This window comes from Triplophysa rosa, linkage group LG4, assembly GCF_024868665.1.
Source record: "Triplophysa rosa linkage group LG4, Trosa_1v2, whole genome shotgun sequence".
Lineage (NCBI taxonomy): Eukaryota > Metazoa > Chordata > Actinopteri > Cypriniformes > Nemacheilidae > Triplophysa > Triplophysa rosa.
The window spans coordinates 7,036,310-7,052,427 of NC_079893.1; the positions used below are offsets into that span (position 1 = coordinate 7,036,310).

The following is a 16,118-nucleotide window of genomic DNA, read 5'->3' on the forward strand; positions in this document are numbered from 1 at the left end:
CTTTTGTTCTGAATCTTGTTCTAACTAGGCACATGTGGAATTAGCATAATTAAACATACAGAAGCCCTAAAAGTATTTGGACACCTACTCCATGATAAAAAATGCATGAATGCGAATGCATTAGATACTAAAATATTTACAGTATATATTTTTTGGGGACAAAAGACACCTTCTAATGAACTATTGTATAAGAACTGAAATGCAGCTAGCAAATTTTTTTCTGAAAAATTACCTTGACTGAAGGTAACATGACATGCATAACATAACTGTCATATGTATATTTAGTTACGAGACATGATGGATGGATGTTTTGAGCCAAGCATTTTCATATAAGATTATTTGTTTGTGTTCAACTGAGGTACGAAACTCACACCTATAATGAGATTGAGTAAAATAAGATAATTTTTATGTTTGGGTGAGCTAATCCTTTAAATGTATATTTATAAATGATTTATTTCGGGCCACTGTATATGTCACTTTAAAAGTCAGATTCTAGCTTGCTTAGAAGGGATAGTTCACCCCAATTTCTTTCATTATATACTTATCCTCATGTCATTTCAAACCTGTATGACATTCTTTGTTCTGCAGAAAATAAAAGACGATACTTAGAAAAACACTGGTAACCAAACAACACTAGCCCCTATAGTCTTCCATTGGACACAAAACCACTGAGACAATTCTCAAAATATCTTATTTTCTGTCTACAGAAGAGAAGCGTCACATACATGTTTAGAACCACATGAGAGTGAATAAATGACAGCAGATTTTTTTTATTTTTGAACCGTCCGCTGTCCGTGGTGCTGAAGCCACACGCAAATGCAAGTTACAGTCTACAGTCTACAAAAGATTGACAAGTGTCATTAAACTCCATTCATGTGATATTTCTCTAAGCACCTTATTCCTATACATGGATCACTAATGAAGAAACAGACCCTTCTCCCTCACGAGTAAAAGGCAATTTACGACGAGTATCGTAACTGGATGTTTCGTCTCTTTAATTCAGTTATGAATGAGAGAGTCGTTTACATTATGACTGTACTTAGCAATTCGAGTAAATAGGGATAGGCCGCATAGCGCGATGATCTATGAGTAAATTAAAGAGCGAGTCTCCCTGGGCCGAAGATAAGAATCGTATTTCCATTAGGTCGATGGCTAAGAGCCCCAATCGAATGAAAAATGTGTTTCGCGCACTCTTGCTGTCTCTCTCTTCTTTCCTTTTCCCTGCAGCACGCAGGACCAGGCTGCTAAAATTGCATTGTTTCATCATAATGGAGATGTTAAACCCGACAAATACGTTTGGGTTATCCACATGCATTTAGTCCACCACCGTGTCTACGTGGGATAATTAAATGGCGAGCAGGCTGCCTGGGACAAAAGCCGGACACAAAACAACTCCAACTTCTTAATAACTTCAGCCGAATAGGCTACTCTGCGTCACGGGGACGAGCATGCTTTTGTATTGATCCATCCCTTGCCTCTCTCGCAGTACGCCTCTGACCTTGTCCCAAGTTAGCGTAATTAATTAAAATGTGGAAAGGCGTTGACGCTTGATGGATTGTTCCTTCTTGTTTGCTACAGCTTCGGAGGTAATCGCAGAATAGCGTTTCCCATGAAGCTGTCTGTGTGCCCGTCTCTCTCTCTCTCTCTCTCTATATGCGTATACATATATCTCACATCAGCATTGAAAGTCTATGCAACTAACAGCTGAAGTCACTTCATTAAAGAATAAAATATACTGTATTTTGCACCAAAACACACACACAATTCTACTACTTATAGTATCTTCAAGGCGACTTCATAGAAATCAAAATGGGCCAACAGTCGTATTAAACATCAGGAGCACACACACACCACTCTCTATACACATACAAGCTCTTGGGAATCAATAAACGCACGCACACACTTACTATTCATCAACAAATCACAAATAAGCCACTCCAAAAGCCAATTAACGTGCACGTTTATGCATTTAAAACAGCTGTACAAATCCTAGACCTTGAGCGAAAGAGAAAACCAGGCGCAAAGTCTCACCAAGTCAAATGCTTGGTGACTGTCATGAGCGTAATAGCCCATTCACCGGAGAATTGGTCCGGCTTAGTGTCAGTAAACTTTGACTTCAATCTCACTGTTCTCGCATCATATTTGAACAACACTAGTTTTTCATGTTGAGTAGTGTAAGGTGGGATTTGGGTGGGATGAGCGAGGTTTAAATCTTTTAAAGAGTTTGATAGTCGCTGAACAAATTCAAACACACCGAAGCCCATCTCAATCCAGACATCATTTTGCAGAATGATATTACTGAGAGAGAGAAAAATCGAGACCGAGATGAAAAGAGAACAATTATTGGGTGGTTGCCGGGGGAATCGACAGATGCTCATCATATCATTTCTTGGCAACCATCATTTCATTTCTCCAAATGGCATGATATCATTACCTCGGTCCTACTCTGACACGTACACAGACACTGATTTCAAGTTAAAGATGTGTTTAGTGTGTAAGGTGGGGGCGAGGGGGATAAAGAAGAGTAACATATCCGCCTACTGGCGTGTAAAGTACCGATTGAGGAATTGAACACAAATCAATACACCGGGGAGACAGACAGCGTGAGATTTTTATCAAAATAAGACCTACTGATGTTCCAAACAAACGCACTTTGCAAAATTTATTGTGGTTAACTTCTTAAAGCTGTCAAAAATATTTATTTTCATTTATTAACATAATATTCCTTATTTTGTTAGTCACTTTCAAAATCATGTTTTTTCTTTTTAGAAATCTCATTATTCCTTTAATTCTGCCTTTTCAGGGGCTGTCTCTTATATTCAGCCAATCATCTTCATCTTACTGGGATTACAGGGTCAGTCACAAATGCTTGTTTTGCAGGTCCTCAAAATGACTTTTTGCATTATAGCTTCTTAATTATGCACACCTCCTCATAGCCCTAACAATCATCAAAAGACAGACAGGGAAATTTAATGGATTTAATATACCGCTGGGCGGCGCTGTTGTATGCGGAAATGCATCTGGCATCCAGAAACTGGAATCTTTTTCAGGTTTAATCAAAAATAATGTAAAGTTTCAGCAAACTCGTTTTATATAACACATTTTAATAAAATAACTACAAATTTGTTGTTGTCAATTATTACTGAGAGTTTTGGGGCATACCACATAAAAACAGTTCTGAGAAAGACAATCCTCTCCACCCACAAGCTCCATATTGGGAATGTTTCTCAAAATGAGTAAAGTTACTTTAAAAAAGGCCATAAAATGATGACAAGCACTTTCGTTAAACGTGTCATTTGGGGTGAAATAAAACGAAACAATGACAGTCCTGGGCACCGGTAGTTCGCGGTTTCTCTGCTAGAGGGCGCATTGTGCACGTCGTTCAAAGAACGTGAAAGAACTTGGTTGGTCGCCGTATGACAAGAGCTCAACACACTACCCACACACGATAATATCGGACGCAAAACACGAAGCGTTGTGGGTTTGTTTCTTGATGTCAATCTGTTTAACCTGTCGCGTACTTGTAGAGGTAGAGACAGAGACTAAAGGAGAGGGAGAGACAGGTCTTGTTACCTGTGTGAAGCTCGTCAGTAAACAATCCGATGCATGACAAAATCTCATTAGCCTCAGACCGGATCGGCACAGAAGCAAGGATTCCTCCACATGCACGAGCTCCCGGCATAGGCGCTCGTGAACTGCATACTAAAAGTACACACGCGCGCACACCTTTTTCCGCGCATCAGATCCTAAATCTGCATCATATTACTTCTCATCTATCGCTAATGATCACATTCATCATACCTGACTAAAATAACAAGTGGATTAATACATTCAGTTTAATAGAGCGATAAATAATACAAATAAACGAATGGGTCGAGAGAAGAAACAAGCCAATAAAAAACAACGGTGGAAGGATGTCAAAGCCCCGGTAATCGTGGTCTTTCGTGCTAATATTTACCTTGAGAGTGTCTGTTTGACTTTATAAGACATGTAAATCAATTCTCATTCTCCGTTTAAAGAGAGGAGCGCTGGAGTGGGCTTGCGGGTGCGCGCTGAAGAGGGAGTTTGATTGACGTGTCCTGGGTCCAATCAGCTGGCGTAGCGATGGCAGCCCGTGGTGTCTATTGGCTGCTGGTGGCAAGAGCTCTGCGCAAAACAACGCACCGACGCTCACTCTCTTTGCAGAACTCGACTAGGAGACACCTACGGATTTCTAAGCATCAGACACATATTGTGTGGACCATTAGAAAACTACCTGTAGAAAGTGTTATTTATCTGCAATAGTTCGCTGTAAGGATTTTATTTGTTTGTTCACGAGGAACTGACTGATCCACTTACTGGGCTGAAGAGTTTTGGAAAGCTTTTGCTCCCCAGCATTAAGGATTTGGGCATCTGTAGATTCTGCAATGTCTTGCTCTGACGCACGGACTACTAAATTGCGCTATCCCTGAGACATCCCTATATCAAATGGCTATAGACTTTGCGCATGAGGCGACATGGTTTCAGGCTGACGTGCCACACGGGAGCCTTCGTGTTCATTTGGAAAGTTGCACCTTGCGTATGTTTTTTTGGACAAAAGCAATGGGTAATTCCTAAACTGTGACTGGAAAAGAAGCGGCGTAAAGACATACGCGGAGAGAGCGAGCGAGAGGGAATAGAGTGGAGTACACTTGTTGTTCGGAAATGATTTTGATATTTCTCTTTTTCTCGATCTTGGATGGAGGGTTATCGCAGATACACTTCTCGGTTCCGGAGGAGCAGGAGCGCGGGACGGTTGTGGGAAATATCGCCGAAGATCTGGGACTGGACATTACCAAACTTTCCGCGCGCCGTTTCCAGACCGTGCCTAGCTCGCGCACTCCGTACCTGGAGGTAAACTTGGAAAACGGCGCGCTGGTGGTGAACGAGCGCATCGACAGAGAGGAGATATGTCGCCAGACCGTTCCGTGCCTCCTGCACCTCGAAGTGTTTTTGGAGAACCCGCTCGAGCTGTTCCGCATCGAGATCGAGGTGATGGATATAAACGACAATCCTCCGAGTTTCCCGGAGACGGACATCACCGTGGAGATCACCGAGAGCGCCACACCGGGCACCCGGTTCCCAGTGGAGAATGCCTTCGATCCAGATGTAGGGACTAATGCCCTGAACACCTACGCCATTACCACCAACAACTACTTTTACTTGGACGTACAGACGCAGGGTGACGGCAACCGGTTCGCGGAGCTCGTGCTGGATAAGCCCTTGGACCGGGAGCAGCAGGCGGTGCATAGGTACGTGCTCACCGCCGTGGACGGAGGGCAGCCGCAAAGGACCGGTACCGCATTGCTGGTGGTTAAAGTATTGGACTCCAACGACAACGCGCCCACGTTCGATCAATCCGTGTACTCCGTGAGCTTGCGTGAGAACTCTCCCGTTGGCACGCTCGTTATACAGCTGAACGCCACCGATATGGACGAGGGCCAAAACGGAGAGATTGTTTACTCTCTAAGTAGTCACAATCCGCCGCGCATTCGGGATCTGTTTAACATCGACTCGCGCACCGGTAGGATTGAAGTGACCGGCGAGGTGGATTACGAGGAGAGCAGCACGCATCAAATCTACGTGCAGGCTAAAGACATGGGACCGAACGCCGTGCCCGCGCACTGCAAAGTTTTGGTTAAACTGATAGACGTCAACGACAACACGCCGGAGGTCAGTTTCAGCACCGTCACCGAGTCGGTGAGCGAGCAGGCTGCCCCGGGCACGGTGATCGCTCTGCTAAGCGTGACAGACCGCGACTCCGGTGAGAACGAACAGATGACCTGCGAGTTGCACGGCGAGGTGCCGTTCAAACTCAAATCGTCTTTTAAAAACTATTACACCATAGTCACGGACGGTCCGCTGGATCGCGAAAAAGCGGAGTCGTACACGCTCACTGTGGTCGCGAAGGATAAGGGGGTGCCCTCTCTCTCCACAAGCAAGTCTATCAAAGTGCACGTTTCGGACGAAAACGACAATGCCCCTAGGTTCATGCAGTCGGTTTACGACGTGTACGTCACGGAGAATAACGTCCCGGGCGCGTACATTTACGCGGTGAGCGCCGTCGACCCCGATGTTGGACAGAACGCATATGTCACTTACTCCATATTGGAGTGCGAAATACAGGGTATGTCCATTTTAACATACGTGTCCATCAACTCCGAGAACGGCTATCTGTATGCGCTACGCTCTTTCGATTACGAGCAAATTAAAGAGTTCAGTTTTATGGTGCACGCCAAGGACTCCGGATCCCCCGAGTTAACGGCCAATGCCACAGTTAATGTCATCATAGTGGACCAGAACGACAATGCCCCGTCAATAATAGCGCCCCTGGGCAAAAACGGTTCCGCGAGGGAACATTTACCCAAGTCGGCCGAACCTGGATACCTGGTGACCCGTATCGTCGCCACAGATGCGGACGATGGCGAAAACGCGCGCCTATCCTACAGCATCCTGCGGGGGAACGAGATCGGAATGTTTCGCATGGACTGGAGAACCGGCGAGCTGCGCACTGCGCGACGGGTGTCTAGCAAACGGGACCCGCCGCACCCGTACGACCTGTTGATCGAGGTGCGCGATCACGGCCAGCCGCCTCTCTCGTCCTCGGCGAGCATTAACGTGGTGCTCGTGGATAGCATAGTGGAGGGCCGGAGCGGAGACAGGGGGTCTGTTAAGTCAAAAGAGGGCTCGCTGGACCTGACGCTGATCCTCATCATCGCGCTCGGCTCTGTGTCTTTCATCTTCCTCCTCGCTATGATCGTGCTGGCCGTGCGGTGTCAAAAAGACAAGAAACTAAACATCTACACGTGCATGGCCGGAGATTCGTGCTGCCAGTGCTGCAGTCGCCAAGCGCGCGGGCGCAAGAAGAAACTCAGTAAATCGGACATAATGCTCGTGCAAAGCACTAACGTGGCCAGCACCGCGCAAGTGCCGGTGGAGGAGTCCGGGAGCTTCGGTTCCCACCACCAGAACCAGAATTACTGCTACCAGGTGTGCCTGACACCGGAGTCCGCCAAAACCGACCTGATGTTCCTCAAACCGTGCAGCCCGTCCAGGAGTACAGACGCGGAGCACAACCCGTGCGGCGCCATCGTTTCCGGATACGCGGACCAGCAACCAGACATCATCTCCAACGGAAGCATTTTATCAAGCGAGGTAAAAAGCATATCATTACCTTAATGAGTCAGACCTTAGTTTTAATTAATTACATTACCAAACATTTTCAGGGTTAATGTAGCTCAATGGTGCAGCACTGCTTTAGCAGCAAAGATGTTGCAGGTTCGAGTCCTAATCCATAAATGTACTGAACAAACCTCAAATTTATTGTAGCAAAAATCTCATAACATTAATTATTACTAGTAAGTGTGCATCCAGATTGCTCGTGTTATTAATAAATCTATTTATTTATTTAGAATATAAAAAACGTCTGCATGCATTATATAAGATGCACTTTTTATTAAAAGCTGTGGTTCCATAATGAGGCAAAAACTTGTGAAATTCATCTTAACATCTCTCTACCTCTCTACACATATGCCCCTTAGAAAGCAATTTAGGACTTTTCCTGTGTAATCCAGCAGCCTCCTCTGTTGGTAATGTCAGATCCTAATCATCTGCCTGCTTGTGACTCATGTAGCGGTTTTAACGGTGTTGCTCCTGGCTGTTACGTGCTATTTTCAGAGGCTTTAATTACACCACTGGGTCAGTTACATATGATGCTGCGCTACCTGCCAAAACACGCTCCTCTTCTTCCCCCATCTTTCCCCTCTGCCTCTGAGGCAGGAGCGGTGTTATCTTAAGTAAGCCCCCCCCATCCAACAAGTTCTACTTTACTACCCACTGGCACGCTCTGTAAGGGCGTAGCGTGCTGGAGTTCAGTCTCAGCTGGGAGGGGGAGTGTATTGGATGGGAGTTTTAAGTATGCCAAGCACGCAGTTGCTGGGTATCAGTGGAACAAAGGCGGTTTTATGGTTGAGGTGCTGTAGCGCCTGGTCAGAGCAGAACAGGGACCTGACCGGTGTTTAAATGTGAAGCATTAAATGGTATTTTTTTCAGAATTATTACTATCATTATTGTTGTTGTTTTTTAGACCAAACACCAGAGAACTGAGCTCAGCTACCTGGTGGATAGACCACGTCGTGTTAACAGGTGAGATGGTTCCTCCAATTCACCATTCAAACACACACACACACACACGCACGCACGCACGCACGCACGCACGCACGCACGCACGCACGCACACACACACACACACACACACACACTGAGGCTTTGGTTGACTATCCCCGTGGGCAGAGGCGGATTAACCATATGGGCAATTGGGCAAGTGCCCAGGGGCACCAAGACTTTAGGGGCACCAAATAAACCCGCAATACAAAATATATATTTTTTATAAATGTACATAAGCACTTGTTTTTTAAGACTTAAGTCACGCATCTGCGCTAAATAGGCGTGGCACCATGTGCGGGAATACCCCCACTTTCAGATAAAAATGGTTCTGTCTGGTCGCACTTTTTCGACACACCTCCGCCAAAATTCCCGCCCATGTTATCTGGTTAGTTACATAGATTTGAGTGAATTAACATTCAGCCAATCACAAGTGACTGCTATGAGGCGAGTCGTCTTTCGTGTAGCCTACACTTTAATCTTCAAACAGATGGAAGCGGGAACGATGCAGATTGCATTGTTGTAGCGGAGACTAAAAATGCGGGGATTAGCACTGATTAATAAAGGTATATATACATGGCATGCGTCAGAAATAAGATGTTATAGTGCCGATAATGTATGCTAATAATAGTACGTGGAAGTAAGGCCACTATTGAAGATCTAAACCTGGGTTTTAAAGTGAAAGTGAAGAACGGTCGGTGTCATCACTATAGCAATCGATTCATGTGTGTCCTTTTTAGTGGAGTACACTTTTATCTTAGTACTTATGTGATCGTTTAGTAAGAAGAATATACACATACTGTGCTTAAATAGAGCGTTTGAATAGCTGTATAGCAGTTAAAATAGTAACAATAACGTTTCATGTTATTTTGATGAATAACCTTGCTATACATTGTAATCTGGTGAATGCCACTTTGGTGAATTAAAGTCCCAATGTCCTGAAAATCTGTACATTGTTCCATTGTCCCCCTAATGTGAATACATACATGCAAACTAGTGTGTGTGTGTGTGTGTGTGTGTCCCTGTACCCCCATTTTGTGGCACGCACAACATTTACACCTGTTAAAAAAATGTTAGTGATTTTTTTAAACTACATCAAAACCTGAAATGTAACATTACAACAGAAAGCAGGTGCCCCTTAACTACAGTAGGCCTAATTGTTAAAAATACTTAATGGAAAAGAGTTGTTTTTTGTGTTCTATTCTACAAAAGTGTCATGTTAATGTATAATTCTTGTAAAATAGTATATTGTAAATTGCTGAGTTTCATTCTTATAAAATCTTTTAATATATAAATCTTTTAATGAGTGGATTCTTGCGTGTGGGTTGATGGGGGGGCACCTCTGGGGCTGTTGCCCAGGGGCACCATGAGGTCTTAATACGCCTCTGCCCGTGGGGACAGTCCATAGGCGTAATGTTTTTATACTGTACAAACTGTATATTCTATCCCCTAACCCTATCCCTAAACCTAAAGATCATAGAACACTTTTTGCATTTTTAGATTTGTAAAAAATATTGTTCTGTACAATTTATTAGCTTTTTTGCCCCTGGGGACCTCAATTTTGGTCCCCACGGTGACACGAGTCCCCATGTGTTGGTGTGTATTCAGGTTTAGGTCCCCACCGGGATATACAAACATGAACACACACGCACACACACACATTTTCTTAGTTATCCACATGGGGACATTTCATAGACCTTTATTTTTAAGAAACCTTGTTTTTACTAATGATAACGCTTTGGCAGTGTAAAATAAACAGTGCTAAAACGAAAGCAGTATAGCCAATGTGGACCCCAGCCAACACCTTCTCTTATGTTGCAGAATGCATTGTGAATGGCAAATTTTTTTAAATTGACAATTTAATTGAAACTATTAAAACAAAAATAAGTAGTCAAACTACAAAATACGTCCAGTGGAAAAGACATTGTGAAAGCTCCAATGAATGAACGACTAATAAATGCTGAAAACTTTTTTACAGTTCAGCATTTCAAGAGGCAGATATCGTCAGTTCTAAAGACAGTGGACACGGAGACAGCGAACAGGGCGACAGTGACCACGACGCTACCAACCGGGGCCACACGGCTGGTGAGTTGATTACCGTTTTCACATCTAGCGTTGACCTTGCCGTGTCGTAAACCGTACACTATTAAGTAGCGGAGACAGGTGAAAGACCCTGGGAATTGGTAATATAAGCAAAAACAGACTTTGGGAAATTGTTTGGAGTGCCTCGTACACGTTGTTGCTTTGAAAGAAACGGGACAAGCCTTCGACCGATTCTAGCGGAGGATCAATAAAGGGGCTGCGTGGAAATTATACATCTGTCAACAGAGCTAAACGGATTTCAGTTGATGCCACGGACGAGTCTGGCTCGTCGGACGGACAGGCTTTCTGAAGCATTTAATGAGTATTTGAAAGCTTCCCTGGTAACAAACCAGCTGCCCACCTCCAGCCCCAAACACAATTATTCTTCCATTCATATCAAATGCCGTAAACGTTTGATTCTGACGCAGAGAAATGGCAATCATTTGTCGGAGCCAAATTTGATTTTGTTTTGTTGATTCTTTATTTATTTATATTCAATTTCGCCAGCTTTTATTACTTTCAGGTTCTGTATTTCATTTCGGCTTGTTTATTGATCAAGGCGAAGCCAGGGAATACGTTTACGACTTTGACTGGATACGGCTCTGACCTTTCTCTCCAAAGAATCATGACATTCAGCCTCCAGTTTGGCAAACAGATAGACGATGGGTTGCCAGATATTACGTATGCGCCGCACACAATGGAATACAAATGCAACCGAACGAGTGCGCGGCGAACGTGGGTAACTGTGGCATGAGGCAACCGACCGTGGGAGGGCCTTGTCTTTCTGGGGGAGAAAATGAGAAGGGAAAGAAGGAGAGAGAGTGAGATTTTTTTTTCAAAACTTATTAGAGCATCAAAGAGGTAAAACGAGATGATGTGCGCGTGTGTCCTTCCTCTAGCCGCTCTCCTCAGGGTGTGTGTTGGCAAGCTTACCGTTTCTGCACTTTCCTTTCACCGCCTGTCTCCGCGTAGCCAATTATCACAGCGAGGTTAAGATGAAGGCCCGGGACACTGACAGGGGGAGAACTGCAGCATTAACAACCACTTACACGCACACAAACACACACCCACTGTTTCCTTCACACATGCCTACGTCTCCTCCCTTTGTTCTTATAGCTTCAATTTGGGGAAATCAGTCTAAATTAAGAAAAGCCTAGCCAAGAACGACAGCCAGATAGCGAGAGAAAGATTGAGCCAACGAGAGCGTGAAGTGTTTGACGCTGGGAGAGCGAGGCCCATGAGATGGGCCTTTTTAGATGACTGTTATATCTGCATTTGTTGCAATGAAGATAGAGGCGTGACAAATTGCACAATTAGATCAACATGAGTGAGCGATAGATTGATGATTATCTATAAATGAGAAACGCGTGGTGATGACGCTAATCAAATCATTCCTGTCACTGTAATTTAATGCTATCACATCGCCATCAGAGGAACAACACAAACACGCACACACGGATGACGGTGGAAACAGTGAGAGGCAGTGATAGGGAAGATAACTAGAATAAATAAAGTCAACTGAAGGAAGGAAACCTTTTTTAAAGTGTAAGATGATTGAGATGATTGAGATTTATATTGCCAATCAAAGCAATATTTGTCTGGCACTTAAACACAGATGTCAATTATACTAACAGGATTCAAATTAAACCAATTTTAAAGGGATAGTTTAGCCAAAAATGAAAATTCTGTCATCATTTATTCACCCTCTTGTCATTTAAAATCTGTGTAACTAACGTTTTTATGCAGAACGCAAAAGTAGGGCTGCTCGATAATGACAAAAAACATAATCACAATTATTTTGGCCAATATTGAGATCCCGATTATTTAACACGATTACTCATTAACTTTTAAAACAACATAGAAAATAAATAACTTTGCTTTTAAACTGTGAATTCAACTGAAAAATAAATGTAAAGAAATAGCACAGCTGAACCACTGTAAGGAAAGGGGTGCGCTGTGGATTTATACCACGAGAAAAGAGAGGATCCTTGCAAAATGGAATGTGGCACAATAATCGTTTTATCTCGATTATTTTGTTTTTGTAATTGTTGAAGCCAAAATTGACGATTACAGTTAATTTTGATTAATTGCACAGCCCTAAAGAGAAGTCAATGGGTACCGTAGTTCTTCGGTTACCAGCATTCTTCGAAATATCTTGAGCGAGAGCCGTGGGGCGAGTAAGGCGGGGCCGGCGGCGTAAGTGGCAACGAGTGTCAGCTGTGCGACCGCCGGTCCCCGCATGCCTCACGGGGGAGCTCGGGAGCATAAGAGGACGAGCGACCGGACCATCGAGAGAGAGGACCCGGGCCCGGAAGTTAAGTGGAGTCAGTTTGTCCCGTCGCTCGTCCTCTTATGCTCCCTAGCTCCCCGTGAGGCATGCGGGACCGGTGCGCGTACAGCTGATACTCATTATCACTCACGCCACCGGCCCCGCCTTCCTTCCCCACGGCTCTCGTCCCGCCTTCCTCGCTACAATCTTATTTTTGCATTCTGCATAAAAACGTTAGTTACACAGATTTTAAATGACAAGAGGGTGAATAAATGCTGACCGAATTTTCTTTTTTGGTTGAACTATCCCTTTAAAATTGGTTTAATTTGAAACCTGTTAGTATAGAAAAAAGAAAAAGAAAGCTTTGGGTAAACTATCCCTTTAATACAATATCAATCCAACTTAAAAACACACTAAATTATTTGCATAAATACAAAATAAATACATTTTTAATTGCAACATTTAACTGAATAATTTTCTACAAAAAGATGTTGCAATGCAACAATTTATTAAAGTCACTAAACCGTTTATTTGGTCTGGTGTGTTTACTGTGTGTGCATTTTAGAATGACAACAAGACTTCCTGTCTAAGTGGGTGGTTCTTGGCTAGTTTAAGCTGCAAAACGGGATATTTTTAACCGCAGTCACAAGCTTGAGACTAGATCCTTTCTAACACTGTTAAAACATTGACAATTGGCAATTTCAACTGGTAATGATTAAATGTACAGATTTTGTCTCCTGCCGAGAGCCGAGACATTTATTTTGACTGACGACAGGTGTTCACGAAGGAAATTTTGCCCATCAGGGCTTTGGCAGTGTTTTTGCCCTTCTTTTCTGATACTTTTGCACACCGTTGATAAAAGATGTGATGAGTTCTCTAGAAGGGAAAATGCAAGAGAGGCGGAAATAGCACAAAATAACCCAAACACACACACACGTCTGGTTTATTATCTCCATGGGGACAGTCCATAGGCGTAATGATTTTTAAACTGTATATTCTATCCCCTATCCCTAACCCTACCCCTAAACCTAAAGATCGTAGAAAACATTTTGCATTTTTAGATTAAAAAAAAATATTGTTCTGTACAATTTATAAGCTTTTTTTGCCCATGGGGAACTCAGTTTTGGTCCCCACGGTGACCCGAGTCCCCATGTGTTGGTGTGCATTCAGGTTTAGGTCCCCACCGGGATATATAAACATGAACACACGCACACACACGCACGCACGCACACACACACACAGTGGGATGGAGAACAGCTTAGTTAGTCAATGTTTCAACTCAATGCAGCATCTCTCTCCCTCTAGATGTTTGTAGCCACGGCATTCAAAACAGTAATGTTTTTAATTAGATATCCACAGTGAGGATATCTAATCATTTACAAGTCTAATATTACAGGATGTTATGGGCAATTATGTAAATAACCGGTGCCGGGACGTAATATTTGTAGTTATTTGTTTGTTTATTTATTGGTCGTAAAAAAATTGAATTGAATCCATAGCACACAACCAGCCACACTGTATCCTCATGTGAACAGAACAATTAAGTGCATTGTACGGAAACGTTCTTGGCGAATTTTCACAGCTTCAGATAGCTGTTATATTTTAATTTGTCAATTTTTACTTGATTTCTCACCGTTTAACTAACAGCAGATTTGATTTTCATTTTGTTAATCATTTAATATGCAAGATGTTCTGGTGGTTAAATAGCATTAATTATGAAAAACAAACAGAAAAGGTCAATTGCATCAACCCATATTCTGTATTAAAGCTGCAATCTGTAACTGTAACTTCATCTCCATTTTTGAAACATAAAAATACAAATCGTACCAGACAGCTCAAATTATAAATCATTATTACAAGCGTATTGTTGAAATCTGAGTTACTTAAATGTTACATTTTTGGAAATTTCAACTTGTGCAATTTTTCACTTGATGTCTTCAACAAACGTCTTAAGAAAACTGGACACTATTCCACTGACTTACAATATTAAAACAACATTTGCAGTCTAAGATTAAAAGTCGAACAGAAAGGATGTCATCGAAATGTATAATAAATTGGCCATTCTTGCATTTATGTGCATGCAGAATTGTGCTGGTCTTTAAGGTGTTTGTAAATGTGAAGCTACTTTTAAAGGGATAGTTCACCCAAAAATGATTAACGAATGTCATTAATTACTCACTCTCTAGTTGTTTCAAACCTGTATAAAGTTCTTTGATTGGTTGAACGCAGAGAAAGATATTTGGAAGAATGCGTGTAACCAAACAATTCTTGGACCCCATTGACAACCATAGTAGGAAAAATTACAATGATAGCCAAAAGTGCCCCACAACTGTTTGCTTTGCTACATTCTTCAAAATATCTTCTTTTGTGTTCAACAGAACAAAAAAATATATAGTAATTTTTCCTACTATGGTAGTCAATGGGATCCAATAACTGTTTGGTTACAGGCATTCTTCCAAATATCTTTCTCTGTGTTCATCAGAACAAATCAATTTATACAGTTTTGGAACAACTCGAATGATGACATAATTTTTATTTTGGGGCGAACTGTCCCTTTAATGCACCCACAAAGGAAGTTTTGCGAGGACCCACAAAACTGGCTGCTTAATGTGTTATTCACAGACCGTTAATTTCACCTACAAAAGCAAGCTTTAGTCAGATGGTTTCAGGACTTACAGTATGCGTCACGAGTCTCTGGGTCTAACTGTGATATCGATGTGAACGTCACGCTGTGAGCTTCTGTCTACTCGCTCTGTTGGGATATTTAAAGACTGTTCATCTAATTACATTGAGTTCGGTTGTATTCTATCATGTTTATCTGCGTACTTGATATTGATGATGTCGCAGTAGGCACGGATACCTGCCTTAAAAAGTCTCGTCTCCATGTACACATGTGTATCTCGATATGGTAAAATGTGGGACTTGGGTTGTGGAAATGATGTATGGATTTCATGAGACAACAGAGCAGATCTGCGTTCTGGGTATGGTTTCAGATGTTGAACGTGTAAGATGAGATGGTTTGCTTAACCTGTAAGAAAGACAAATCACGCACGAGATGTCTTTAATATCTCAATGGCCACTATTTGACAGCGGTGAGATTAAATGGATAGCAAATGGAGACTTTGCTTAAGTCTCCTGCTGCTCAGATTTCTCCTTTATATCCCAGAGTTTCAGAACATATTAATGTCAAAAACTGTGCTCGCATTCGCAAAAATATAAAAATGTGCAAACATTATTTACTCACCCTCATGCCATCTCAGATTTTTATGACTTTCTTTCTTCAGCTGACTTGTATATTTTATTTATATTATATTTTTTTATATTTAAATGATGTAATTCTCATCAAAGCACATACATACAATATCAGTAACGTCTTCTGAAGTTAAACAATACATTTGTAGGAGAAAGTATTTTGACTTTATTTAGCTAAACTGAAACCAATACAAACACAGTGCTAAAATCAAATATGGCGGCATGATGATTGGTTCTTCAGTGTCTTGTGACCATATTTTTAGTCACAAGACCACAAATATATTCTGAAATTTTGATCCGAGTTTGTTTACAGAATCAAGTAACTATTCCAGAT

The 16,118-nt window shown here is 42.4% G+C and overlaps 1 protein-coding gene across 3 annotated transcripts in view; it reads left to right on the top strand.

Moving 5' to 3' along the window:
• The first annotated feature begins 4,157 nt into the window (after nucleotides 1-4,157).
• The window catches only part of pcdh10a (protocadherin 10a), a 20,255-nt gene continuing 8,294 nt past the window's right edge, over nucleotides 4,158-16,118 (top strand). For all 3 annotated transcript variants that reach the window (XM_057331348.1, XM_057331349.1, XM_057331347.1), the window contains exons 1-3: nucleotides 4,158-7,173; nucleotides 8,105-8,163; nucleotides 10,160-10,266. In XM_057331348.1, the coding sequence (XP_057187331.1) occupies nucleotides 4,684-7,173; nucleotides 8,105-8,163; nucleotides 10,160-10,266 (2,656 nt within the window). In that variant the 5' untranslated portion in view covers nucleotides 4,158-4,683. The remainder of the gene's footprint in view (nucleotides 7,174-8,104; nucleotides 8,164-10,159; nucleotides 10,267-16,118) is intronic.